The following is a 25,708-nucleotide window of genomic DNA, read 5'->3' on the forward strand; positions in this document are numbered from 1 at the left end:
ATTGGATACCTACAGTATTCACAGGCAGTCAATAGAAAATGATTTCTTTTTGAAAAATATGTTACCTGTCAGTCTATATTTATACAGCTGAGTTAGCACATGATCAGTAACAAGCAGGATTTATCACTATTTAAAAGGCTCAGGCCTCACTTTCAAACTTAACATCTATCAATTTGTGTAGGATATTCTGAGATCCACTGCAAAGTGTTGCATTACTTGTTTGAAAAGATGCAGTTCGAGAACGTGCTGGCAGAGTTAGACGGCTTTGGGAAATTCCAGTTATGGATGATCCTGTTGATGGTGATTCCTCGTGTGACTTTACCTTTTCACTTTCTGATGAATAACTTCATCGCGGCTGTTCCCTCTCACCACTGCGATGTCAGCACTCTGGACGATGGAGATATTTTCAGGAATTTGTCGCAGGCAGAGAGGCTTGCTGTTGGTGTTCCGGTGCAGGAGGATGGGACTCCAAGCTCCTGCCAGATGTTTGCCGAGCCTCAGTATCACCTGCTGCTCAACTCCTCCAACGTTACTGACCTTCCCACAGTGCCATGCCAGAATGGATGGGTGTACGACAACACCAGCTTCAAGTCCACTCTGGCCACAGAGGTGAGATGTATTTATCTATTATTTACAAAGCATTAAACAAATCCCTGTCCCAAATGAAGAACTTAACTTGAAAAACATAATCTGTTTCCATCCATAGTGGGACCTGGTGTGTGATAAGAGAAGAGTGAACAAAGCCACAGCCACAATCTTTTTCATGGGAGTCATGCTTGGAGCAGCAGTATTTGGATATCTTAGTGACAGGTGTTCACCCGTACACTACTCAATGAAAGAAGCAATCATATACATTGAAAGTGCTGAAAGAGCTTCATTTTTCCAGCCTGCTCCGAACACAGACAGGCCAAAGAAAGCAACCCAAATCAAATTTTTCCTAATTTGGGAAATCCAAAGTTAATACTCAGATATCAGTTGATGTACAGATGATAAAAAACTTTTACCTTTCCTTTGCCTATTTTTTTAACCTTTATTCTGAACATGAAATTCAACTACTTTTCTATTCAACACTATAGATGCTTAACAAGGAAGAACTTAGAACTCAGAATAATACTCAAGCTAATTATTAACTAATTATTTTTCTCTATTTTTTTGTCCTCAGGTTTGGCAGGAAAAGAGGACTTATGATCTCATATGTGATGACCACAGTCTTTGGATTTGCAAGTGCTTTCTCAAAAACTTTCACCATTTTTGCTGTTACGAGGTTTTTAACCGGATTCGGAATTGCTGGAATAAGTTTAATCCCCATTGTCCTTTGTGAGTTTTCGATTATAGTCCATCTCTCATGTATTTTTCAAAAAAGAAAAGAAACAAACAAGTATTTGTTCAGTTGCTAGTGAGAAATGTTCATCTTGTAAAACTGAGTTTTCTGAGGTGATACACTCTTACTTATTATATCACTGTCAGCGAAGACAAACTCCTTGTGAATCTATATATGGCCAATGTCAAGAAATTATCCATTCTATTTCTATTATGTTTCTCATGCGAATTTTTTGTACCTTGCTAACTGTTGCTGTCAAAACTGGCTCATATTGCATATCCAGGAAAATACAGCTTGCTTTTTACAGAGTAATTTCCTTTTTTTAATATGGGGAAGCAGAAGTTTGGTCTTAAATGTTTTACACTAACAAAATAGGCCACGACAAAAAGGTTTGCTTCTCACACAGTTTTGCTTATGATATTATTTACCTTCTTTAATCTGTTTTTGTGTTTTAAATAAATAATAATAAAACAAATTGGACTTATTGCATCTATGAAAGTGTAAACTAGTCTTCTGCAATTATGTTATGATATATATTATATTATATATATTTATATCATATGATCATTGCTCATAATAGGCATCGAATGGGTGGACATCAAGCATCGAACTCCAGTGGCTGTTGTAATGAGCATGGACTGGAGTGTAGGCACTGTTCTGCTACCTCTTGTGGCCTATTTTGTGAATGACTGGAGGCAACTGACTGCCACAGTAACCGCCCCGCTGTTTCTGGCGATGATCACTTGGCGGTAAGGAAAAGTAATTGCTTTCTAAACATCAATTGTGTTTCAAATGTAAAATGTGTTGTATGAATACAAGCACACTGAAAACCTTTTACAGTGTTAGAGATGATTAAACTTTATTTACAGAGTGACTTCCAGTTTTGATTTCTTACAGGTTGCTCCCTGAGTCTGCCAGGTGGCTCATAAGCAATGGGAAAGTCAACAGTGCTCATTATTACCTGAGCGAGTGTGCAAAGGTCAATCATAGGGAGCAGTTCATGGCCGACCTAAAGCCTGAGGTACTAGATTTTACATTATATGTTCATTCCTAGTTAGAAAATGTTACCTGGCACTATCGCTTCCTCTGGTTAAACTTTTCCTCCATCTCTCCAGGTTCTGTCCAAAGTAATATTTGTAGAAAATCAAGACAGAAAATATTCCTATTTAGACCTTGTGAAGACTCCGAGATTAAGGAGACTGACTCTACTCATCGGCATTGTGTGGTACTGTATATGTGTCAAATTGTTTTTACCTTTGAACAACTGAGTTTACCAAAAAAAAGTATAGTTTGTTTAATCTACTGTCTGTATATGATCGCCTAACCTGAAAAAAAGAGAAACATTTAGTGGCATTGATATTTAAAAATAAAAATATTGATATCAGGTTCATAATGCACATATGATAATATTGTGCAAATAATCGAGTGCCTATTAACAACACACACACATACAAAACTAGAAATTTATCTGATAAATGCAAGACATGTCTAATTTCTCTCTTTTTCCATTCATAGGTTTGCAGTAGCCTGTACTTATTACGGAATCAGCTTGAATGTCACTGGATTCGGCGTGAACATTTATCTCACACAGTTCATCTACGGTGCAATTGAACTCCCAACGAAAGCCTTTATCATTTTCTCCCTGGACAAAATAGGTCGAAGGCTGAATCAGGCCGGAACACTTGTTCTGACTGGACTGTGCATATTCTGCAGCATGTTTATCCCTCGAGGTAAAAAATGATCGCTTCATGTGTGTGTCTTTTCTGAAACACTGCATTTATGGAACCTCTAATTTTACTGCTGCAACAATAACAGGTGAAAAAAAACAACACCACTTAAGCAAAACTTAAAAATGATATACCTGAATAAAAAGAAAATAAGTGGAAAATCATACTGGGGATGCCACGATCATTGATTTTTTTTTTATTCTGCACGTACTGGCTTCAAATGTAATAGAAAGTTAAAATTCCTTTTCCTTTCAGAAATGGGGGCGTATCTGACAGCTGTAGGAGCTATGGGCAAGATGTTTGCAGAGGCAGCTTTTACGACTGTATTTCTGTACACAACAGAACTGTTCCCCACAGTCATCAGGTCAGTATAGAGCTTGAATCCTCCACATCACCAAACAGAATCTATTATCCAGAGGCCTACTGAGACAATTTGGAAAACCAAGAGATTAACAAGAGATTGCGAAACAGATCCCCGATAGTTGTAACATTTGTTATGCTTCTTCTGCAATCAGAAGTTAGTTGTTGAATTGTTTTTCTCCCTGTTTTACAGACAAAATGGGTTGGGTTACAGCTCCTTCATGGCGCGTTTAGGCGTGTCTGTATCCCCGCTGATCTTTCTTCTGGAGGAAGTGTGGCTCCCGCTACCGAGTACTGTTTTCTGCCTGGTGGCTTTTGCTGCCGGGTTGGTGGCTACTTTTCTCCCAGAGACAAGCAACGTCCGTCTATCAGAGACTATTGAGGATGTGGAACAGACGAGGTACCGGCCACCGTTTTACAACACATATCGCACATCCAGACGTTCCCTGTCAAAGAGATAATGTGAAAAAGGATTTCTGTCCGTTTGTGTGTTTCAGAAGGCGCTCAATCACCATGTCAGAAGAGCAATCTCCACTTTAAATGTTTTCCTAAAATTTAACCACAAGGCCAGCATGAACCAGTTTTTTGGGGTAACCAAACAGTTGCCTATTTTGAGTAAGATTAGAATTAATTTGGAGTCATCGTCCTATCTCATGTGTCAAATGTTTGCTGTCTCTATGTTTGGTCTGCTTCTTCTTCTACTTGGTGCTGGGCAAGAGTTTTTTTTTTTTGCAGAAAACCACCCTGATGAGAGCAGTGTGACAAAAAAAAAACCATTTAAGTTCAAACAGGCTGTACTAAAAACTAAAAACAATGACTGACTGGAAGAGGCTGGTAAATGCTCGGTGGAGCTGAGGGTAACTAGCAGTAGAGTCAAGAGAACTCGGTTGGCTCATTGTAATCATGGTCTTGTGACAACCTGCATTTCTTTTTTAGAATACAGCGTTTTCATAAATATGATCAAATGTACAAGATCCAGTAAAAATTTCGCCATTGTGGGACGAATAAAGGTATACTTTATCTTATCTTGAAATAAATGATGACTCATTTCATTAAAAACTGAGTGATCTGCTTCAATTATTAACGTGAATGCCTCACAGTCACAGAGACAGAAGTTATTCTAGTGGTTAAGTGATGTAAAATATTTACCAATTTCAACACAGCCGCTCTTTGGAAAGTCTGAAGCCATTGGACCATTGTGGGGTTCTGGAGTTCAGGCATTGGCACGTTTCTTTTTCCAATCTCTAAGGAGGACATTTCACGCACAGCGAGAGGCCACAATGAGGTTTGAGAACATCCTTGCTGATATCAATGGATTTGGAAGATTTCAGATAATGATCATTGTGATCAGCTTCGTTGGCCGCTTCACGCTGCCGTGCCACTTCATGCTGAACAACTTCATCTCGGCTGTTCCCGCTCACCACTGCGATGTCAGCTCTCTGGACGATGGAGATATTTTCAGGAATTTGTCGCAGGCAGAGAGGCTTGCTGTTGGTGTTCCGGTGCAGGAGGATGGGACTCCAAGCTCCTGTCAGATGTTTGCCGAGCCTCAGTATCACCTGCTGCTCAACTCCTCCAACGTTACGGGCCTTCCCACAGTGCCATGCCAGAATGGATGGGTGTACGACAACACCACCTTCAGATCGACTCTGACTTCACAGGTGACTTATATTATTTTTCATCTGCAAATATCACAAAGGAGCAAACGTTGTTTATTGTCCACCATGATGTAACTTATGTTCAGGCAACAGACTGAACATATCCTCTTTCTTTATTTGCTTGTGCAAAGTGGGACCTGGTATGTGATAGAAGAGGTAAAAACAAGGCAACTACCACCATCTTCTTCGTTGGAGTGATGTTTGGAGCTATGACCTTTGGAAGTTTGAGCGACAGGTATCACAGTTTGCAGAATTTGATTTGGGGGCACCCCAACCGCCAACAACACAATCAGCAATGCTTAATCGTTCGGACACCTTCTTCAAATCTAACACACAGATTATCAACTTTATGAGTTGTAGCTGTGTTGCTTACATTATACCAATGTCAGCCTTCATGCTTCTATGGTTTTTAATCTTCAAAGCAGCCAAATCACAATAGTGGTCTAGGGTTAATTTGCCCTTTAATATTCAACGTAATACAGTACTGAGTGACATACTACACTTGGTGTGCTGAAAAGTATCAAAATAATAAGCTAATGCAATTACTGTAAACAAGTAAACCATTTGAAATGCTTTTGGTTTGAAAAATTTGCAATGAGTGCAGAATGACAATCAACTACAAATACCATCGACTGCCTGACTGACTGTGGTTATAGTTACATGGCAGTGGGAATTTATTAAATCGGTATAAGCTTGCCAGCCCGTTAGCATAGGATTGTGTTTTTGTATGATTGGCATTGACATAATGACGTACATCATAAAGTCTGATGAATTAAAAAAATCAAGCTTTCTTGTGTGACAATTCAAGTGCCCTTCAGCAGCCACTTAGTTCGCTTATGCCTAGGGTCGGCCCTGGCTTAAAACATGTGGTAACCTGGTGTTTCACCCGATCAGAAACATTACATTTGGATCCCTTTTGATTTTCCACAGGTTTGGCCGAAGGATCATGCTGCTGGTGTCCTACGTGACTGGAATGCTGTTTGCTGTCGCGAGTGCTTTTTCTTCATCCTATGTGATGTTCGCAGTGCTGAGGTTCCTCACGGGGTTTTGCATCACTGGCATCGTCATCGTCTCTTCCGTGCTCAGTAAATTTGTTTCTGCTCTTCATCTAAACATTTCACCTCAGGATTCAGAGCTAGAGAAGGTAAAAATAAATAATAAAGGTTTTTCCTTACTTGAGGTGTTTGTGCTTCACAGGTTTGGAGTGGGTGGATGTTGAGCACAGGAAGCTGGTGGGAGTGGTTGACAGCTTATCATGGACATTTGGGAACACAGTATTTGCAGCTATTGCCTACTTTGTGAATGACTGGCGGTGGCTAATTGTTAGTGTCACGTCACCTCTAATTCTGGCCATCGTCACCTGGAGGTAGGAGATTTTTTGGAGGTGACTGGTTAATATTCAAGTGCCTTGTATCCACGAACGACACTCTTCCATTGCAAGTGCCCAAAAATGTACTATGGAAATGTTTGAACAGTCAAAATCTTCCCCAAACACCAAAAGCCTAATGGTCTTTTGCCTGGTGAAGACTTTGGTGCTTGGAAACGTTTTGAATGCAGTTTTCCGTGTGTGGATGATTCTTTTTTTCCCCCCTTTTGTATACTACTTTTACGTACCTACAGTTGGATGTACACGTTATTCATTGTCATGTAATACATTAAGACTAAAAGATGTCTTTGCCTTCAACATTAGGTGGATGCCAGAGTCGGCTCGGTGGCTCATTGCCAATGGAAAGCTGGAGCAAGCTCAGATGTATCTGAAAAAATGTGCCGCGATGAACCAAACTGAGAAGTTAACCGCCACGGTTAACACAGAGGTTAGCATATTGCATAATCATACTGATTCATTCTTAAACTGTCCATCACATGATTGAAGGAATAACGCTGCTTTGCAATCTTTCAGACACTATCCACGATTGTTGTGACGGAGAAAAGAGATCGGACCTATACTTACATCGATCTGATACGAACGCCCAAGCTGAGGAAACTGGCCCTGAGAACTGGTATATTGTGGTCTGTATTCCCATCAACCTTTCGGTTGAAAAACAGTTTAGCAATTGTGTGTTGGTCACAAGCTTAGTTTCACATTTTTTAAGATCAAGATTAAAAAAAGTGTCTGACTGTATCGCTTGGTTTAATATGTTTTCATTTTCTCGAAACCCCAGGTTTTGCGTGGCAACTACATTTTATGGCATCAGCTTCAACATCACAGGTTTTAAGCTCAACATCTATCTCACTCAGTTCACCTATGCTTTGATTGAGCTCCCAGCCAAAGTGTCAGTCTACTATTTACTGGATAAGATTGGCAGGAGATCCACGGAGGTGGGAGCTCTACTGTTGGCTGGCGTCTGTCTGGGAATCAACATTGTGGTGCCTAAAGGTACGGCTTAGATAATTACTGATTTCCACAGACTTGCATCTGTCGTGTTAAGTGACAGATGTTTGTCATTACACACTGAAGTATAAAAGGAAATCACAGTATTTTCACTTTAATAATGTCAAAATAATGACAATACATTTAATTTGTATAGCACATGGGGAAAGCGAGGCTTATAGGGGATCCATACTATACAAGTGTGCATGGTGTCGTTTTCCTCTCGCCATGACACTGAGCAATCAGTTTTGCAATCGCGATGACAAGTTAAAGCCGGTTGCCTGTTTCCGCTTAGAATAAAGCAAAGCATAGAAATTAGCGGGGTACAATGCACTTATAAAAGATAATCTCACTGTATTTCTAAAGATCAATTTAAATGGAATTAATTGAAAAAATGTATTCTTCTCTCAGACATGTCTGTCATCAGAACAGTGGTAGCGGTCGTTGGAAAAGGCTTTTCGGCAGCTTCTTTTACAACAGTTGTGCTCTACAGCTCCGAGCTCTATCCCACTGTAGTAAGGTAACTTCTCTCTTTTTCATATTTGCCTTAACAACTTGAACAAAAACCAGCAGTCACATTTCTGGGATTTGTGGTATATCAACAATGCAGGACATTGGAGAGATATGCCTTTTTTTAACTCACCCTAAATTAAAATAACCATTGTCCGTTTGTGAACGTTTCTGACAGGCAGAACGGTATGGGCTTCAACTCCTTCATGGCTCGACTTGGCGTGGCAGTGGCCCCTCTGATCCTCCTACTGGACGACGTCTGGATGCAGCTGCCACAAGTCGTCCTGTTCTCTTCGGCTGTGCTCGGGGGAATAGTGGCCAGCACGCTGCCCGAGACACGCAACAGGTGCCTGCCGGAGACCATAGAGGATGTTGAACAGCATTGGTAGTAAACAGTCACTGCCATTTTTGATGATTTTCTGTCAATAGTACAAACATAGGGCAGTGATCTTCTATTATCTTTAATTGCCTACCCAGAGGTTGTATGGCTCACAATGTCTGAATGAAGGCCAACTACTTAGATTTTTTCATTTCACCATTTTTTCCAGCAAAGATAAAATTCTCCAAGATCAAAATTTTGCGTTTCCTCTTCCTTTCCCATCTTTCCCATTTTTAACTTGTGCTTAATCTTTTATCCCCAGAGTTGGAAATCAGTGCCATTAGCTCAATCGGCAACACTTTACATTAAGTTCCATGCTATGATACAGTTGTGATCAGATTTACGTTTTTGTCTTTGTGTAATAGATAATAAATTGAGATTGGCATATTACGAGATAAAGAAAAATACAGTGAACAGACGTGTGAAATATGTCATGATGAAATAATTGTTGACAAATACTGTACATTCCAAATGTCCTTAAAGCCTCCAACTAGTGCTGTAAATGATAAGATGTTTGTATACTGCTAATAGATGCTAAATAGGGGACGTTAAAGTAAAGGGTTAACAGTGAATTGTATACAATATGACAAAATAAATTATTTTAATGAGAAGTGCCTCAGACCTGATTTTGTTTCCTAAAGATTTCAGCCTTATTACTCAGTTTAACAAAGTTATATCATGTGCTCTAACAATATAGTGCCTGTGTTATCCTGCTGGTTCAATAGTAAACCAGTCTTGACCAGAAGAGCATCTAAAGACAAAGGCACAAAAGTACAACAAAACTAATCAATTTTTCGGATTAACAGGTTTTACTTACTAATATGTACACAGAAATTAAGTCAAAGCTCCTTTATTAAAGAAACAAAGCAAGCACAAATATTTTTTATGACTCCGCAATCCCCTTAAAGAAAGTCAACCACATCTAAATGACATGTTTCTGATATTCCTTTTGAAAATCTTCATCGCCAGGTCTAATACTCACAGCTGATATTTCATCTGACAATCACACTTAGTTACAGAATAAACATTGATGAGAAGAAGAAAAAAAAATCAAAACAAACAAAATATAAAAATCAAAATGCCAAATTTAAACATTAAGATACAATGATACAGAAAGATCTAAAACTAAAGTATGCAGCTGACTTCCAGGACACTTGAGTTGTTCAGTACTGAGAATACTCTTTAGTCTCTAGTTTGGCAACGATTCGCTCCAGCTGTCTTTTAGCTTCACATTGTGGGAAGTTACTCATTTCATAGTACTGGGGGGCGATCTTCACCAGCCTGCAACCAAAGAAAGAGTACCATGTTAGAGTACGTCGGTGGGATCATGCATAAGTAAAGCTCGGTTATATGAATCTAACTTTAGGAACCTTTGTATCAACAATATTTGAATACATACCACTCTGGCTTGATGTCTGTGCAAGTGCGGATGTAGTTCTTGGTGGTGAGGACAAATTCATTGTAGAGCACCCACTCAGGCTTGTGGTCCAAGACTGTGGAGGGATGCAGTTGGACCACTTGGTTGTCTTTTACTGTGAGGTAATGACCTGTACGCTCCAGATGTGCCACCTGCAGGATGGGGATAAAAATAGTGTGTGATAAACCATTTATTGGTCATTTATGTACTGCTTTTTTTTTTTTTTTAAGTGTTACTTATATTATTAACATGTCAGCTAGCACATCTGCGTTCACCTGCATGAAGAAGCCGGTGCAGAGCGCCCGGCGAATGTTGATGTAGTAATCTCTGCTGGTGAACTCTGTGCTCCGGCGCGGCAGGTTGAACCGGTCCATGATCCTGGACAGCTGCTGCCGCACGTTGTCGGCAGACATCAGTGAACGGTAGTTGACGAAGTTGTCATAGCACCACTGGTTAGACTCATGGTCTTGAAAAAAAATATGTGACAAGGGTTCCGACATTTAAGTGTCAGGAATGAGAAGCATTTGTTTTTATATAAAAAACATTTCATATATATTATTTCCCTTGTGAGCCAATAAAAGATACATCAGAGAGAATACCCTACTCCAGATGAAAGTTTCTGTCATTGTCTGCTTATTTCAGTTTGTTCTGTTGCATCTAAAGAGGCTCAGTAAATGCTGCTTCCATGTGAAATGCAAGAATTTCAGTGCTGACACACAAAATATATATACTGTTTATATGGTGCAGAACTGGTGCTCACTTTGTTTGAAGGCGTGGTAGACGTTGAGCAGCGTCAAGTGGTCTCCGTCGATGTGAGCAAACCTCATCTTGGACTCGTCTGCTGCCTTCTTAGCCTCCGTGGGGCGGACAAAACACTGTGGGACTAAACAAGGTTGGTATGGGCCCCAACAAAGCCGCCCATAGGGATGAGTCAAACATTCACAGAAATAGGGAGCAAAGCCTATGATGCTAGGGCACTCGACACTGCGTTGGGACAGGGCAGGACCACAAGCTCTATCAAATGGGGCTGCAGTCTTTCTCATGGTCATTCCCCACTGTATTGGCTATTAGCTCGTAGAGGGGGGGGTCATTTAACCACATCTGCAAAACAAGAGTTTTCACACAACTACAAAGTGTTAGGGACACCAGCAATGTTTGAACTTTTCAAGATTCAAGAGTTGTAACGTTTTTGGCAGCGAGACATGAAGACGAGGTTAATCCTTTCAGAGAGCAAATGGTACATTCAGGCTAGACATGATAACTATAGGAAATGTTAAAAGATCACAGTTGATTGCTTGCATGAAAAGATAATTCAGAAAAATGTGACAACGATGAAAAGGTTTTAAGTGGTGCCTGCCCTATCCACTTGCTTAGGTGAAGAAACCTCACCCTCTTTTCAATGAATTGATATGTATGTGTTTGTATTGCGGCCATAAATTATTTTAAAACTAAAATGAAATGTCAAAAACAAATTGACTTACAGTTCAAGGAGAGCTTGAGCATTTAAGAAAACCTGTCCAGAACCAAAACTAAATTAACACATTGTGTTCCTAAATAAAAAACATGTTGCACAACTCTTCAACAAACTACGTGTTTTATTACCCAATCCATCTCAGATACCACATGTTGAAGACAAAAACTTTTGGGGAGTAAAACACAATATGCTGAAGGTGTCAAGTTGTTTTAATTTGGTTAAACTATAATTGAAGCAAATTGGTCTGCACCTTACAATCTGCATTCTTAAAGAAATAATTATGTGCCACTTTCTCACATCTGGATGCGACTACGATTTCAGACGGTAAACTGACAAAACAATCTGGATTTGTTCGTTGCCAATTGGTTTGAACAAAAATCATTTTCAGAAGAAACACAAGACCAACACTCGAAAAAGATATTGTGAATATTCTTTTACTTTCTCCAAAAGGCATCCGTTTCTCCATTTTAACACTTTCATATCTGTACATTCAAAGTTGTGTTGACCTAAGTGCTCGAGTCTTTCACTAGAATTAAAATATGAGGCAAAACTTTTTTTAAATGTCAAATTAAATATACGGTTATGTAGGGTGGATAGTTCTGCTTTCATGTGGTTGAAAACGCTGCTAAATTCTAGGTGGGGCACTTCATTTCTACACCCTGAGTGAACAGGGGTGTTTCTAACGCCGAGAGGAGTGGGCCTACAGAAGGCAAGGAAGATGTCAGCCCAGTCCTGGGCATTACCTGACAGCATGGCAGTAATGGAAAGGATCTCGTTAGAGCAGTTAAACTCGCAGCTGGCAATGACCATCTTAGCCAGCTGGGGGTCCAGGGGGAACTCCGCCATCATGGAGCCCAGCTCCGTCAGGTCGCCGTCGTCGTTTAGAGCTGCGAGGTAATTCAGCAGTTCGAGGGCCCTCATGAGTGTTTCGGGAGCTGTGGTTGGAGGGAGGGACACACACACACACACAGAGAGGTCGGACGGACGTGCCTAACAACAGACATTTGGATATTCTAGTTATTTAGTCTTTCGTGTCGGTTGACTCACCTGGTGGATCCATGAAGTCAAAGTGTACCAGGTCATCAATACCGAGCTTTTTCAGCTGCAGTACGACAGACCCCAGGTTGGATCGAAGAATCTCGGGGTAGGTGTTGTCCTGGAGAGGGAAGATTACCATGTTAAATGTATCTGAAAATAAAAACTCAAGAGAAAGATGATAAAACTACAAAGAGGTAATGATTTTTTTTCTCTCCCTCCCTCTTCTCCCTGTTTATGTAACTGTGGTCACTTGCCTGCATCTCTGTTTTGTAGGCCTTCTCTGTGTAGAGGCGGAAACATTTTCCAGGACGAGTTCTGCCGGCTCGTCCCGCCCTCTGCTGGGCAGACGCTTTACTGATGGCTGTGACGAGCAATGACTCAACTCGGATACGGGGATTGTACACCTGGACACACATTTCAAAGAGTGATTAAGAAAAATAGCCTATTTGAAATATTAGGAGAAGACATTTAAGATTTAATCATTATCAGTCTTGCAAACTGCAACATCTTGCAATAATCCAGTGAAGCGAGTCACTCTTTGCCCACCTTCTGTTTGGCGAATCCAGGATCAATGACAAACACCACGCCATCAATTGTTAGAGAAGTTTCAGCAATGTTTGTCGACACGACGACCTAAGAAAAGAAACGAAAGAAAAAAAATCTATCAGCAAAATCTCACAAGTAGGTGCAAAAGGATGCATTGTGGGAAGTCAGTCAAAAAGAGAAAAATGCATCCAATTATTTGGTTTGAAAATTATTTTCTAATTAAAGTGAAATATATATTTTCTATCATCCAAAGTGTACCTTTCTTCCTATTGCACCATTCGGTTTTCTTGGCGGAGGTGGCTCAAAGATCCTTTGTTGCTGCTGTGGCGGCAATGTGGAATACAGTGGAATGATTTTGATGTCTCCGACTTCAGGTCCGAGGTCATCCACCTCACGCTTGATCCGTTTGCAGGCCTCGTCAATTTCCTGAATGAGAATAAAAATTTAACTTTGCTGTCAAAGACAATAATGAAGCTTCTCTCTGGACCAGTAATATCAGCAGCACGAGTCTTACCTCTTGACCCGTGAGGAAGAGAAGGCAGTCGCCTTCATCTTCCTCGCACATGTGAATCTGAATGACAGTGCGGATGGCTGCCTCGAGGTAATCGCGCTCTGGCTCTGGGGTGTAGAAGATCTCCACAGGGTGTGTGCGCCCAGGAATAGTCAGCAGGGGACAGTTGTCGAAGTACACCTGGAACTTCCCAGCATCTAGTGTGGCACTCATGACGATTACCTGTCCATGAAGGAAACATTGCTCAGGCTTATTTTTCTCATCACACCAGTGTGATTATGTGTCTTGGCCCTAATCTACAAAATCACATATTCTTTACAGTTTTGTTGACAATTTTCAAATATACAGTTATATATTTTTACTATTCATATCATGAAGTGGGCAAAATAATTGGTTGGTTGAATTTAAATTAAGCAATACAGTAATTTGAGTGCTTTGTTTGTTTTGGACTTTCTACGGCAAAAATTAAAGGACAAATTTTATGTGGTATATTTAAGTTGTGACTGTAGCAAATCATAACATAGACAAAGAAACAGACAAGTGAATAATTTATCTTTTCAAACATTCAAAATACCTTCAAATCCGCTCTTTGACGCACCACCTCCTTGAGCACTCCCATCAGGATGTCTGTGGCCAAAGTTCGCTCGTGGGCCTCGTCAAGAATGATCACACCATATCGCTCCAACAGCGGGTCATTCATAGCCTCTCTTAGTAACATACCATCTGTCATGTACCTAAAGGAATAACAAACATTACTTGTTAGATTAAGATGTTCTGAATTAAAATCAATAAGACAGATTCCTCCGTGCCTATAAGAATCTGTAAATGTGCATTAGCAGCCCTGAAACGCTTACTTTAGTATAGTCTTGGCAGAGCTACAGTCTTCAAATCGGATAGAGTAACCGACTTCCTGTCCCAGCATGATGTCCATTTCATCCGCCACCCTCTGAGCCACACTCATGGCTGCTACTCTTCTGGGCTGAGTACAGGCCACCGCTCGCTTAGGACCAGGCAAGCCTCTCACCATGTCGACGCACCACTGTGGGATCTGGAGAATGAAGCAAAGGATACAACACTTTTTAGCATAAACTACACAAGCTTTAAGTGGCAACTACAAAAGACATCAGAAATAAGATTTCAGACCTGTGTCGTTTTCCCAGAGCCCGTCTCTCCGACAAGGACAAAGCTCTGGTGACGTGTGATGATATCGGTGAAGCTTTCCTTGTACTCCCACACTGGAAGCTGTAACCTCTTCTTCAGGATCTCATAATAACGTGGTGTGTGCGGTAGGTTGGTGAATGGATTGATCTGCTGCTGCATGATCATCTGCTTGATGGGTGCTAAGCCTGGCACAGCTGCCGTGCTGTTAGATGGCGCAATAGAGGGCTTTGGGTCTCTGTCCCGGTCTCTGTCCCGGTCCCTATCTCGGTCCCTGTCCCTGGAACGATCCTCGCGGTCTCTGTCGCGGTCTCTCCTATCGAAAGGCAGGGCAAGGAATTATAAAAGACATGTACTTTGTAAAGTAATCATTATGAAGTTGTTTGGTGATTTATGTTGACTATGCTACCGTGAAATTTGCAAAGGATGTGTGTGTTGAATTGGAACAGATTCTCATGTTAAAGTCTTGCAAGCATTTACCGCAATAGACAAAGCAGAACAGTTGTATAATTGTCAGACTTTGGGGTGCAATATAACCAACCCATCATAATAAAGATATTTAAATAATATTAAAGGAGAATGCCTTGAAGTTTTCTACGATGTTTCTGTCTACATCCAAAGAGCACCTCAAACAAATTAAAGTGAGTACAGCAAGTGCTCCTAAACAAACACTTTGTATTACATAATACCAATTGCAAGTGATGGGCGGGACTAACATAAAATAGCCTGACAAATTTCCCAGAGTGACACTTATAAAGGATTATCTTAACTTATCTTCAGATCAGCTATCTCTTCTTGGTTTGTGCAAAATTAATTAAAATATGAGGCTTAAGCAATCTGCAGTACATCGTCCCCATGTCCGTATTTTCATTGCAGCTCAACAGGGACAAACAAGGAGGGATTGGTTTACTGAAAAGACATCGACTCAGGAGGATACACTTGTTTTGGTCTCCTGCTGAAGTCTTACATTAGCTTCAAATGAACGCCTGCTCAAACGCCTTCAAGGGTATTGATTTTAATGACTGGTTCTAGACTGGAGCGACGATCACAGCAAGCACACCCTGTATCAATGTTAATATTGATTTAACGTATCCTGGAAAGTCTATAACCTGTCATTTAATGAGGACATATACTGGCAGATTGCTTATTCATTTCGTAAATATTGACCAGTATGATGAGCGCACTGGTTTCGTCAACAGACCTTCATTTGAAAGCTTGTGCGTGTGTCTAAACGGTCGTTTTTGTAAAGCAAACTATAGTTTGCTCAGTTGTGGCTAGTGACAGCCGGTGTAAAGAAAGTTAAAGTGGCTAGCCGAAGCTGTTAGCACCGCGCGGTTAGCCGCACACGCACACGCACACACACACACACGTGTCTCGTCGTTGAGGGAAACGTCAAGGCTTCGTGTGTTAGCTCGAGTCGACATCGGCAGATGTTTACATTAACTCAGCTCTGAGTAATAGACCGCGTGGCAGAGGGAGGTCGAGGGAGCGGCAGTGTGGAAGCAGCCGCTGAACCCACGGCTACAACATTAGCAGCCGACGTCACATTGTCTCGCTTCTTATTTCACAAACACTGTTAGCAAAGCGACTAGCATCGGCTAACGGTCATTTAGCAGCGGAGTGGTTAGAGCAGACACACAGAGTGCGGCGATCCCCCTACCCGTCGGTCCTCTTCTTACTGGACGCGTAGTCATCGCCTAAATCCAAGCGATGTCTCTTGGACATCTTTAGGTAGGGAAAATGTTGTCTATCTTTAATCAATTGACGCGAACACAATTCTGCCGGGCGGTCCGAAACTAACTTGGTTTCCTGATTCGTGAGCGTGACCGTTTCCTCGCTTCCCATTGGTGTTTACGGACTTCGTTTACCGCCCCCTGCTGGACTGGATGGTCAACTCCAGCTTTTGAAAACAGAAAACTCAACAACAACAAAAAATACGATATTTATTCCATATAATTTGCGTTTACATAAGTTTGAACCAGTTATGCCAGTCTGTATCTTGAAGGAGCAAACAGTACTTGAATATATTATATATTATAATAATGCTTTATTAATTGGATATTATTCGTCAAGATTAGATTTTTCAATAACATGAATATATATATATATATATATATATATATATATATATATATATACACACATATATTCTTTTTTTTAACTTGTCCTGCCCCGCAGCCTGGTATAGTATGAGGAGGTGAATACCTTGTTGTGCCCTTGTCTGTTTTATTATTTATTTAGTTATGTTATGATTTGTCACCGGGCCGGACAGAGGGACAGAAATGGGGATGGGGGCACAAACAGACACCACAGAGAAGGGACCATACCTGCAAGAGAACGGGGATGTGGGGAGGGGACAACAGAAAACAACAGAGGAGAACAATGTTGCAGGAACCTGCAACGACCCTTCAACGAAACCTGCAAGAGAACGGGGAGGGGGACTTGGGGCGGAGAGAGACAAACAAACAAAGACAAAGAGACAGCCAGCCTAACAACAGCAATAAACAGTTAATATAACTAAACTAAAACAAACTTAGATTGAAAAACAATCGTATATAATCGTATATAAGAGCTGTCTGGGGGGGTGAGGCCTAATTGACAACAGGATACGTGTCCTGCATCGTGTATTCAAGCCTTTTCCAATAAACAGCACCACAGGAGCACAACAACAAGTCGAGCTTCAGCAGCAGGTAGGGCCACAGAGAAAAGTAAACACATCAAATCTTACATCACGAAAACCAAATGGCCTGAGTCCTGTGGAGATCCGCTCCACCCCCAGCAAGGCGACGCCTCCTGACTCGCTTATACAAGACCTTCGTGAAACATATGCAGACTATAAAGACGAACCCGAACACTCTCAACTCATCCAGCCGTTTCCTTTTTTCAGCTGCTGGCCATGCGTCCACGCAGGTAGGTGGACAAGGGAACTTTCACTCGAGGAATTCTCTGTATTTGCACGATTGAAATATCGCAACTCGTCGCGTTTATATTAGTGGTTAGAGCCGCAGCTGCGCGCCTCGTATGTCCCCTCACACAGTCACAGTGACTTGAATAGTTCTTCTTTAGCATTTCCCTTAATTCTTGTTCAGGGGGGAAAAAAACAACATAGTTTTCACTCCATCACACATTTTTGACAACTATGGTTTTTGCACATGGCTATTTTTCATATAATGATCTTATACTATCTCAATCGATTAAAGTTAAACTATCTAACCATATGTTTAGAAAGTATTTTGAGTTCAGCTCCAGCAAAATTAGCTTCTAGAATTTAATATAATGCTATAATATATCATATAGCAGCCTGAAAGGAGTTATTCTATGACATTTGGAGTTTTTTTGATACACTGCATTACATTTTTTTTTTTTTTTTTTACAGTTTGTCAGTATTTAATAATGCTAGACTTTAACCCGTAATTTCTTTGTACTGAGTTGTTGCTACTTCCACACAAGTTTATTAATCTGATGCATTGATAATAATTCTATTATATTTCAGGTCAATGAGTCTATTGGAGGCTGCCCTGTTGCTTCTGCTGGCAGGCAGTCAACAATGTGCCTCAGCAGCAGCCGACCTTAAGATTTTGGCTCCGCCAGAGGTCTCGATGTACAATGGCACTATGTATGCAGCCTGCAAAATCCGACCCATCACCTCACTACCCGGGGCTCTACCCAAAGTGTACGGCCTTGTGCTGTTCAGACAGGATCACCCTCATGGGAAACTCGAAATCCTTTTCCGGCTCAACGGTTTCCCCAAAGATGTCAGCCCAGAGCCTCAAAGAGCGGTGCACATCCATCAGTACGGGGACCCAAGCCAGGAATGTAACTCCACCGGTGGCCACTACAATCCGCATTCCGAACATCATCCAAACCACCCGGGAGACTTTGGCAACTTTAAGCCCCAGGAAGGGAAAATCTATACTCTAATAGAATCTGAGGCGACGCTATTCGGAGGGCTGTCCGTGATTGGGAGAGCAGTGGTGGTCCACGAAAAGATGGATGACCTGGGCCTTGGTGGAGACGCTGGGAGCCTGCTGCACGGAAACGCAGGCCGGAGGCTCGGCTGTTGCATTATTGGAGTTTTCCCTCCCAGTCCCTGGAATATGTATCATAAGCAGTATATCAGTCAGCTGAAGAGAAATTAGACCAGAGCTATACAGTATACTGAGTTGATAGATGCTTCTGTGTCTGACTTTCAAGTATAGTTTAAAATAACTGTCCAGCCTACTTCTTTTTGGGGGACCATGAATATGTAATGTTAAGTGTTAAACTTGATTTTCAGGGTAGTGTAACACAATATATCAAATCCTGATCCAACGTGGTCCATCTCATTTTGGTTTGCAAGCATACTTCAAAAAATAAAAAACCCAAACAAAGTTCCTCCAAAAATGATTTATTTTGCATAAATAAATCCTTCTTATACACACATACTCAACACATACAGAATACTCACATGGCTCTATGTAATTTCTATATTTCTATCTGCGGAGTTGATGATTTTTCTTTCACCACAAAAACACAGTCATGGAGACATTGCTGGTAATCTAGATGTAGCTCCAGAGTGTAACACACTTAAGAGCTGTGAATATATTAGTGACTAAGGTCTGTTTTGTTCAGTGTAAGCTGAGAAAAAAGTCTAAATGTGATAACTGCATTTCCTTATTTTAAAACCTTTTGACGGTTTAGAAAAAATCTTTTTAAACGGTCAAATATTTGTACTCAAATATTGTATTTGGTTAAAAAACAGGAAATGCAGTTACCTTTAATCAGTCAACAGTATATTGTCATGCATCATTTTATGTAAAGGGTGACATTGTGCTTTCATGGTTTAAAACAAACAATCTCTGTAAAGACGGTAAGTCACTGCAGCTTCTTGAGTCTGGAGGAAAAAGTGTCCCACAATATACAAATAATAAGAATAAGAAAATGTAAGACCATCTTGAAATGTTTGTGTTGTACTTGAAGAAAAATTTAACTTGGCTTGAATTTTGTTCACAACAGTTGGATGTTGATATAGTGATCAATAATACATGGTGGACCAAATTGGAAAAGATAAACGTTTCATTTCCAAGCGACTCGGCAACTCTTTCTGTTGATGATCAACCGAACTCACTCTGTCCCTCTTCATTTTGGACTTAGTTTCCACGTGAAACAAAACTTGAACTAATGTCTACCTGGAGAGTCAACAGCAGACAACCAGCGCAAATTACATTCTCCTTCACTGTGAATTTTAAATTTAGCCTCTGGTTGTGAGCAGGAGCTGCCTGATCGACAGTCAGACGGAAATTTTAACGATCAAATGCAGACGAATCTGAATCCTCATGCCGACAGCGTTACAGCCACAGTGCTCCTTCACCGACCCTCCACTCTACACCTCTGATACAGTTTGAACAGCTTCCATCTTTGTGGCAACACTTTGGAAAAACATCTTTCTTCCTGTTTCAACGGGACAAAGCCAAATCCAAAAAAGAAATGGTTTTATACGTTTGGTGTGGAAGAACTTGACTGGCTTTAGTTCTGACCTCAAACCAACAACCGAATTGGGGCTCAAACTGGGAATCACACATTATTATTGCCCAACCTCAGTAATTCTCAGGCTGAACGGGAGCAAATCTCTTTAGCCGGGTTCTTGTGGAAGTCTCTACCAGAGGAGTTCAGGCTGTTACAGCAGCATATTAATACCCACAATCTTGGCATGAGATGTTCAACAATCCCATTTGGTCATAAAGTCTAAGTGCTCACACACCTTCGGTCATGTGGTAAAATTAATGCGGTAAAACAGCACATTGTCAAATAATCTGTATCAAGGATTTTTCCAGTATTGATTAATTGCTAGGACTCTGGCAGACTCTTAAATAAGTGTCGTAATAACTATTTGGACACAGTACACGGCTTTTTACACATGGACACAAAACCAACAGAGGAATGTTATCAGGATAGTAGACTGCCATGACATTTCATGCAGTGGCCACTAACAGCACAATAACACGTGGTTTGTTCACCCTATAGCAGCTACATGGTAACTTTCCTGATCCCCCCCCCCCACGTTATTCATAAAAATAAAAGAAAGCATCATTATATTATCAGTCTAAAGTTTTCTCCTGTGGCTCTGCGACCTGTGAGCGGCTCCTGGAAGACGTCAGATTTCCTGACCGACCCGAACATTGGTCTCATCTGAAAGCTCCGTCTGCTGCTTTGGCTCGACGACGTCCTGCTCCTCTTCGGCAGTGGCAGTGGCGACAGTGACGGACACGGCAGCGTGAGTGTTTTCCCGAGTAATAATACACTCGGTTTCGACAGTTTCAACCTCCTCGGGGCGTTCGTCTGACTCACCCCCTCCTCCGTCTGTCGGGACGGAGTCGTGTAAAGTTAGCTGGACGTGGTGAGGGTCTGACGGACGGGGTGTGTTCACATCCGTCACGGTGGGAGGGGAATCGATCAGAAATTCATCTTCCTGTGTCAGAGCAGCTAAATCCACCGCGATCGGTGTGTGATTGTCTTGTGTTTCTGTCTGAGTGCTGGCCGGCTCTTCATCGGCCGACTCGTGTGGCGGGTTCTGTTGGGACGTCTCCTCGCCGGATGGTGGCGGCGATGCCTCTTCCTGGAAATCTGATGCTACTGGTTTTTCATCGTCTTGGTTTTGAACTTCCGGGGAGCTCTGCTGCTCGGCAGGTACATTTTCACACCCTGTGTCAGCTGTAGGAGTAGATGGGGGGAAAAATAAATAAATATATATATTAATATCGATGGCTAAAGACTGATAAGATGCACAGATGCGCCGTATACTCACGTTCCTGTCCAGGAGGCTCGAGAGACTCAGGCTGCTGGGAGCTCAGGATGATGGTGTCTTTTCCTCCTGTAATGACAAAAGGCTCCTTTAAAAGTTGTAAAACATTTTGTCAGCTATTCACCAATATCTAACACTGAAATGGATTAGAGATAGATGAGTAAATTAAATGTGGGCAGATGAGAAGCGAGGGAAGAAGGTGAAAATGTAGTCAAAAGAGGAATATACCATAAATCCCCAGAGACACATTATAAGTCAGGCCTCCAGGTAGCCAGAAGCAGAAAGATAAAGAAGGATGATAAGATTAATTTTGTGCAGAAATATTATATATATATGTATATTTTCTTTTAAATTGATCACGGTACTTATATCCACCTGGCAAACTCCACAATCCTGACATCTCTAGTGTTTTCAATTTCTTCTCCAGCTCTGCTACTCGATTTCCAAGAATCCTAATGGGGGGAGAAAAAACCCCAGCAAGACTTAAAAACAGAGGAAGGCACGACTTCCACGCAGCATTCAAGGTATTTATCTATAAACAGAATAGGACCTGAAAGGAATGCATTCCAAGGGGAAAAGGGTCAGTACTTATTGATTTGCCGCTGGTGCTGAATCACCATGTTCTTCTCGTGGATCGTCTCCAGCAGAGCTGTGGCGAGAGACTTGAGGTCTGAGATGGACTGAGGCGTCACCGGCAAACTGCAGCTGTTTTCTTCAGAAAGCAGCAATTCCTTCACTGCACACACACGTCGTCAGTCACAGGTCAGATACAGACTTAATATTTCAAATTCAGATTCCATTTTTTCACATTGTACATATGAAGTGTGACATTTTGAAAAAGATACGGCCGTTCTTCTGACCTTGTTTTGCCGAGAGCACCCCCGTGAGGGCACTGCTGTTGGCTTTGCCGCTGATGGCAGAGTTTTTCCTGCACTCCAGGGCACTCTGAAATCATTGAATAGTCGATTATTGAGCATGAACATTTATACTTTTATCAAATTAACATTCTTTGTCTGTTTTTATAAAATTGAGAGACAACTAAAATAAAAAAAGTAGCTACCTTGTACTTCATTAGATTTGTTTTGAGCAAGTTGACCTCCTTCTGAAGTTGATTGAGGCGTTCATGCAAATACCTGGAAGAGATATTCTGATCAAAAACCCCGATATAGAAATCAGTAAGCCAACGAGGATGTAAACATGACAATTCCAGCAGACGGGGTTGTAGTGGCCCACAACATTTATCAAAATTAAATTAAAAAGCAAAAAAAACACATAGCAATAATTTTTCTAGACAGAATACAATACAATACAAATACTCAAATGTTAAATGTCAAACCTGTTCTCCATGCAGAGTGCATCTATGTCCAGAAACCGAATCTCATCGTTTCCCACGATGTGGTTCATTTCCACGTTGAGGCGATGGGCCTTCTGCTGGAACACGTCTCGCTCCGCTCGGACGTCCTGGAGCTCGTCTGTGAGCGACTTCACACTGTGCTCCAGCACCTCGTTCTGCAGCAACACAACACACAAACTATGATGCCAGCAACACACTGTTGTATTTCTTGTTTACACGCTCAAGATTTAATTTGCCTCATATCTGGCCATATTTTTGACCATTTAAAGAAAACTAAAGTTTGTAAACATCCAGTTTCATTCTTGCCTCCAGGAAGTTAATATTTTACAAACTTTTGGACACACAGTTCTTTTACCATCATATTTGTCCTGATAAATCACACACCGGCATGCAATGTATAGAAATCTTTCACAGTACCTTTGCAGGGAAAATACTTCCAATAATACTTCCATCCAATAACTGAATATTGGCTGAAAATGCTTAAAAAAAACTAACTGAAGACTAAACAGCGAGTGGCGAGCTCCAGTCATCACCTGTTCCCTGGCTCTTTCTAACTCTTGGACCAGATCCTCTCGCTCGTGTGCAGGAAAGTGTCGAGCGCCAACCTCCTCGTCTCCCAGCCTCTGTTTGGTGATGGTCATTCGTAGGAGCTGCAGCAACAGAAAGACCCCAAATTGTCCATCTTTTTTTTTTTTTTGTGTGTGCTTTATTTGCTCTTTAGCTATTTGCTCACATGTCAGATAAACCACTTCATAACTGGCAAATACAGGATATGTTGGGAAGGTATTACATACTATAAAAGTGAAATAAAAATGCATTTTTAACTATAATACATGGTAGAAATGCAGATCTGTTACCTTGTTATCACCCTGAGCTTCCGCTAGTCGTTGCTTCAGCTCCTTCACCTCCTCAGAAAGTTGATGACCTTTTTCTCTGGAGTCTGTCAGCAGCTGGGCTAAATTCACCTGACGGACCACATCAACAAAAGGTCATATTAAATTAAACCACCCCCGACTCCAATTCAGCTGTTAATCCCGCTCGTTTTGTGATGTGCAAAGCAGAGGTTCTCCACCCAGGTTCTAAAATGTCACATTCCCCTTGGTTCGTTTTTTGGATTAAACAGATTTTATAAAAACCCAGCCATGTCAACAAACATTATTGACTTAGACAAAACTCCAGCCTGCATGTTTGTTAGACAGCAATGCACAACGAAGAGGAGGTTGAAATCACTCACTTGATTTCTTTTCTCAGGAGGCAGGGAGAGATCTCCATCCTATTAAGATAAGATAAGATAATTTATAACGTGGACATTTGCCATAGTAAAAATAGAAACAATAAATTTAAAAAAGTAATAAATAGGACATATGAAACATAAAAATGAAATATACAATGTAAACAGAATATAAACAGAGTGAACAGAATGATAAAATTGCACTCTGTTTAAAATGTATATAGCTTTTTCTTAATAGTCTTTTAATTATTTTTTTCTTATATTTTAATTGTATATTATGATAAATTTCCCAGCGTGGCATTAATAAATAAATGTTTACAGTGTAACAGGACTGCACAGACAGTGAGTATCGTTCATCAAATTAAGTTCAACCTGAGTGACTTTATAGTGCAGAATGTGGATCATGTGGTCCACCGGGAGCGGAGCGGATATTAGTTGTAAAATCAAAGGAAACTTATTTATAATTTAATATTAATGGACAAGGACAACTGTTATTCTCCACTCTGCTGCCTGTAGGTAAGCTCTGACTGCGTCTTTGGGGATGTGTACCATCTTACAATGAGCTCTCTGTACTTCTTCTTGAGTCCTTGGTGCCGCTCGCGGAGCTGGTTGGCCATCAGCTGGTACTGATCCCTCTCCTGCTGGCAGGTGTCCAGCTCCTTGGACAGAATCAGGAGAGCTTCTTTCTTGCTCTCCAGCTTCCTCTTACAAATCACGAACTGCATTAAGAAACAAATTTTAAAAAAAAGGTATTGATAGGTGAATGGTTCATAATAATAATAATAATAGTAATACGTATGTATTATTTATAGAGCACTTTTAAAAGCAATGTCAAAGTGCTTCAGCATAAAAAAACAGGTTTAAAAAACATCAGTAAGAAAAAAATGTTTTAGTTTAGATTACTAGTTAGTGGGCCAATATGAAAGACAGTAAATATCACATTAAGTATATAAGTTGTCCAGCTATCAGGTGAGACTTGCAACTGCTGATTATTTTCATCATGTATTCATCTGATGATAATTTTCTTCATAAATTGATCTGCGATTGTTTGTTTTGTCTTAGTAAAAGGAGGAAATTCACAAAGCACATGGTGACACCTACAAGTAGGATAAATATTAGGGCTACTTACTGCTGTAGATTTTATAATTATTGCAGTAAAATAACATTGATTATTGCAAATGATCTGTAATAACCAGTGAAAAGCCAATATATCTGCAGTGTGGTGCATGTTGTCTTTGTGTGTGTGTGTATTTCATTAACTTAAGGCACTGGTCTCAGTAGGTACAAGGAAGAGGAGGAGGAGGGAAAAACAAATCTACTTCCTTATGTACATTTTCTACCGAGTGAGAGAAGCCAGGAGATTTAATCCAGATTTGCTCTGGGCCATGTGTTTTAACTGTCTGTGGCTCCAAACAGACAGGAGGGTTCACAATGAATTTAAACAAGGGAGTAAAACGACACGTTATTATTATTAATATGATGGTCTGCTGCTCTCTAGACATTTCTCCAGACATCAGTGCAGGTCCGTCTGTCCAGTCTCACCTCGTTGATCAGCCCCTGCCAGTCACTCTCGCTCCTCCGGGACGGGTCCATGTCGCTCCGCGTTACAAGGAGACACAAAACAGCAGGTTCATTACAAAAACAAAACACAAGATGAGTTTCAAATCAAACGCATCACCATGTTGGCCGGCCGTGTTGTGTTCAGGGACATTTTGCGTCAAAGCGGATTAAACGATCGAGAGGGCACGCTCCCTGCATCACTTCCGGTCCGTCTCGACGTCAGAGCAAGAGACAGGCGTCGCGGTGCGTTCGGAGACCCCTCGTAAAACCTGGGGATTTCCCCCCCAGATTTGTGGGCTCTGTTTTAATACA

General features: G+C 41.0%; 5 protein-coding genes across 6 annotated transcripts; 3 read left to right on the top strand and 2 right to left on the bottom strand.

Annotated features, from left to right (window-relative positions):
• The first annotated feature begins 61 nt into the window (after positions 1 to 61).
• slc22a7b.1 (solute carrier family 22 member 7b, tandem duplicate 1) lies at positions 62 to 4,326 on the top strand. The gene is made up of 10 exons (XM_035636612.2): positions 62 to 609; positions 707 to 810; positions 1,163 to 1,317; positions 1,902 to 2,070; positions 2,219 to 2,342; positions 2,437 to 2,546; positions 2,837 to 3,051; positions 3,304 to 3,412; positions 3,602 to 3,808; positions 3,906 to 4,326. The coding sequence occupies exons 1-10, from the start codon at positions 229 to 231 to the stop codon at positions 3,946 to 3,948; spliced, it is 1,617 nt and encodes a 538-aa protein (XP_035492505.1). The 5' UTR covers positions 62 to 228; the 3' UTR covers positions 3,949 to 4,326.
• A 262-nt stretch (positions 4,327 to 4,588) lies between these two features.
• On the top strand, positions 4,589 to 8,937 carry LOC118312204 (solute carrier family 22 member 7). Its single transcript, XM_035636613.2, has 9 exons — positions 4,589 to 5,069; positions 5,198 to 5,301; positions 5,997 to 6,151; positions 6,264 to 6,432; positions 6,757 to 6,880; positions 6,967 to 7,076; positions 7,229 to 7,443; positions 7,849 to 7,957; positions 8,126 to 8,937. Exons 1-9 carry the CDS (start codon positions 4,689 to 4,691, stop codon positions 8,334 to 8,336), a joined length of 1,578 nt encoding a protein of 525 aa, XP_035492506.1. The 5' UTR covers positions 4,589 to 4,688; the 3' UTR covers positions 8,337 to 8,937.
• Positions 8,938 to 9,160: 223 nt separating this feature from the next.
• LOC118312199 (ATP-dependent RNA helicase DHX15) lies at positions 9,161 to 16,303 on the bottom strand. Its single transcript, XM_035636606.1, has 14 exons — positions 16,131 to 16,303; positions 14,456 to 14,786; positions 14,167 to 14,360; positions 13,887 to 14,046; positions 13,316 to 13,534; positions 13,060 to 13,227; positions 12,802 to 12,888; positions 12,510 to 12,659; positions 12,265 to 12,373; positions 11,961 to 12,152; positions 10,504 to 10,626; positions 10,019 to 10,209; positions 9,726 to 9,895; positions 9,161 to 9,607 (listed from the first exon to the last, which is right to left on the bottom strand). The coding sequence occupies exons 1-14, from the start codon at positions 16,193 to 16,195 to the stop codon at positions 9,490 to 9,492; spliced, it is 2,277 nt and encodes a 758-aa protein (XP_035492499.1). The 5' UTR covers positions 16,196 to 16,303; the 3' UTR covers positions 9,161 to 9,489.
• Positions 16,304 to 17,223: 920 nt separating this feature from the next.
• On the top strand, positions 17,224 to 18,840 carry LOC118312206 (extracellular superoxide dismutase [Cu-Zn]). Its single transcript, XM_035636614.1, has 2 exons — positions 17,224 to 17,380; positions 17,964 to 18,840. Exons 1-2 carry the CDS (start codon positions 17,367 to 17,369, stop codon positions 18,607 to 18,609), a joined length of 660 nt encoding a protein of 219 aa, XP_035492507.1. The 5' UTR covers positions 17,224 to 17,366; the 3' UTR covers positions 18,610 to 18,840.
• A 1-nt stretch (position 18,841) lies between these two features.
• LOC118312202 (coiled-coil domain-containing protein 149-like) lies at positions 18,842 to 25,597 on the bottom strand. 2 transcript variants are annotated; one of them, XM_035636609.2, is made up of 13 exons: positions 25,379 to 25,597; positions 24,394 to 24,555; positions 23,840 to 23,878; positions 23,463 to 23,570; positions 23,139 to 23,255; positions 22,588 to 22,760; positions 22,312 to 22,384; positions 22,112 to 22,196; positions 21,840 to 21,987; positions 21,627 to 21,703; positions 21,480 to 21,512; positions 21,255 to 21,320; positions 18,842 to 21,160 (listed from the first exon to the last, which is right to left on the bottom strand). In XM_035636609.2, exons 1-13 carry the CDS (start codon positions 25,427 to 25,429, stop codon positions 20,604 to 20,606), a joined length of 1,689 nt encoding a protein of 562 aa, XP_035492502.1. In that variant the 5' UTR covers positions 25,430 to 25,597; the 3' UTR covers positions 18,842 to 20,603. The 2 variants fall into 2 exon arrangements, with proteins under 2 accessions (XP_035492502.1, XP_035492503.1); XM_035636610.2 differs by lacking the exon at positions 21,480 to 21,512.
• Between the last annotated feature and the right edge of the window lie 111 nt (positions 25,598 to 25,708).

The sequence above is a fragment of the Scophthalmus maximus genome, chromosome 8 (assembly GCF_022379125.1).
Source record: "Scophthalmus maximus strain ysfricsl-2021 chromosome 8, ASM2237912v1, whole genome shotgun sequence".
NCBI classification, from domain to species: domain Eukaryota; kingdom Metazoa; phylum Chordata; class Actinopteri; order Pleuronectiformes; family Scophthalmidae; genus Scophthalmus; species Scophthalmus maximus.

Excerpts from the sequence above, each read along its gene's own strand:
- LOC118312204 (XM_035636613.2), top strand. The coding sequence starts at position 4,689 with ATGAGGTTTGAGAACATCCTTGCTGATATCAATGGATTTGGAAGATTT. Across the intron at positions 6,152-6,263 it reads CATCGTCTCTTCCGTGCTCA|GTTTGGAGTGGGTGGATGTT; the intron begins GTAAATTTGTTT and ends TGTGCTTCACAG. Across the intron at positions 7,077-7,228 it reads CTGAGAACTGGTATATTGTG|GTTTTGCGTGGCAACTACAT; the intron begins GTCTGTATTCCC and ends TCGAAACCCCAG.
- LOC118312202 (XM_035636609.2), bottom strand. The coding sequence starts at position 25,429 with ATGGACCCGTCCCGGAGGAGCGAGAGTGACTGGCAGGGGCTGATCAAC. Across the intron at positions 21,513-21,626 it reads AGGATTGTGGAGTTTGCCAG|GCCTGACTTATAATGTGTCT; the intron begins GTGGATATAAGT and ends GGCTACCTGGAG. Across the intron at positions 21,321-21,479 it reads TGTGTCTCTGGGGATTTATG|GAGGAAAAGACACCATCATC; the intron begins GTATATTCCTCT and ends TTGTCATTACAG.
- slc22a7b.1 (XM_035636612.2), top strand. The coding sequence starts at position 229 with ATGCAGTTCGAGAACGTGCTGGCAGAGTTAGACGGCTTTGGGAAATTC. Across the intron at positions 811-1,162 it reads TTTGGATATCTTAGTGACAG|GTTTGGCAGGAAAAGAGGAC; the intron begins GTGTTCACCCGT and ends TTTTGTCCTCAG. Across the intron at positions 2,071-2,218 it reads CTGGCGATGATCACTTGGCG|GTTGCTCCCTGAGTCTGCCA; the intron begins GTAAGGAAAAGT and ends GATTTCTTACAG.
- LOC118312199 (XM_035636606.1), bottom strand. The coding sequence starts at position 16,195 with ATGTCCAAGAGACATCGCTTGGATTTAGGCGATGACTACGCGTCCAGT. Across the intron at positions 14,361-14,455 it reads GCTCTGGGAAAACGACACAG|ATCCCACAGTGGTGCGTCGA; the intron begins GTCTGAAATCTT and ends TTCATTCTCCAG. Across the intron at positions 10,627-11,960 it reads CATTACTGCCATGCTGTCAG|TCCCACAGTGTTTTGTCCGC; the intron begins GTAATGCCCAGG and ends AACCTTGTTTAG.